Below are 443 nucleotides of genomic sequence, written 5' to 3'. Positions count from 1 at the left end.
GGTGCCTCCATCCCCCTTGTTGAGGCTCTGAGTCTTTTCCTTCAGCTGGGCGGCCAGCTCGGAGGCCAGGTGGGGATGGAGGGGCTCGGAGCGGGGTTTGCTGGCGCCAGGGCTGCGGGGAGCATCCCTGTTGTCCCCGACCCGCCGCTCCGGCTGGAAGGTGCCCATCTTTCGGAAGGCATTCTGCACCGCTCCATTGATGCTCTCTGTCGGCTCTGAGCCGGCTTTGCTTCTTTGCTTGGGCTTGGAGGGCGACTGGGGCTCCCCGGTGAGGCTGGCTTTGCCCTCGGGGACGCCGGGCTCCTTCAGTTGCTTCTGTGCTTTCTCCTTGCCCCGCGTGCCGCCTTTCTCCTCCGCTCTGCCCTGCACGCCGGCTGACGTCTCGCTCGGGCTCCTCTTCCTCTTGGCCAAGCCCTGGCCTTGCTCAGGGCTGCCAGATTGGG

At 66.4% G+C, this 443-nt stretch overlaps 1 protein-coding gene across 1 annotated transcript in view; it reads right to left on the bottom strand.

Moving 5' to 3' along the window:
• Positions 1–3: 3 nt before the first annotated feature.
• Positions 4–443, bottom strand: part of SCARF2 (scavenger receptor class F, member 2) — a gene marked incomplete at its 3' end in the record, with an annotated part of 12,006 nt that continues 11,566 nt past the window's right edge. The window contains exon 11 of the mRNA XM_009584231.1: positions 4–438. Coding sequence (XP_009582526.1) covers positions 4–438 — 435 coding nt within the window. The remainder of the gene's footprint in view (positions 439–443) is intronic.

The sequence above is a fragment of the Fulmarus glacialis genome, unplaced genomic scaffold (genome assembly GCF_000690835.1).
Source record: "Fulmarus glacialis isolate BGI_N327 unplaced genomic scaffold, ASM69083v1 scaffold21818, whole genome shotgun sequence".
NCBI lineage: Eukaryota > Metazoa > Chordata > Aves > Procellariiformes > Procellariidae > Fulmarus > Fulmarus glacialis.
This window is presented reverse-complemented; position numbering and strand designations above follow the sequence as displayed.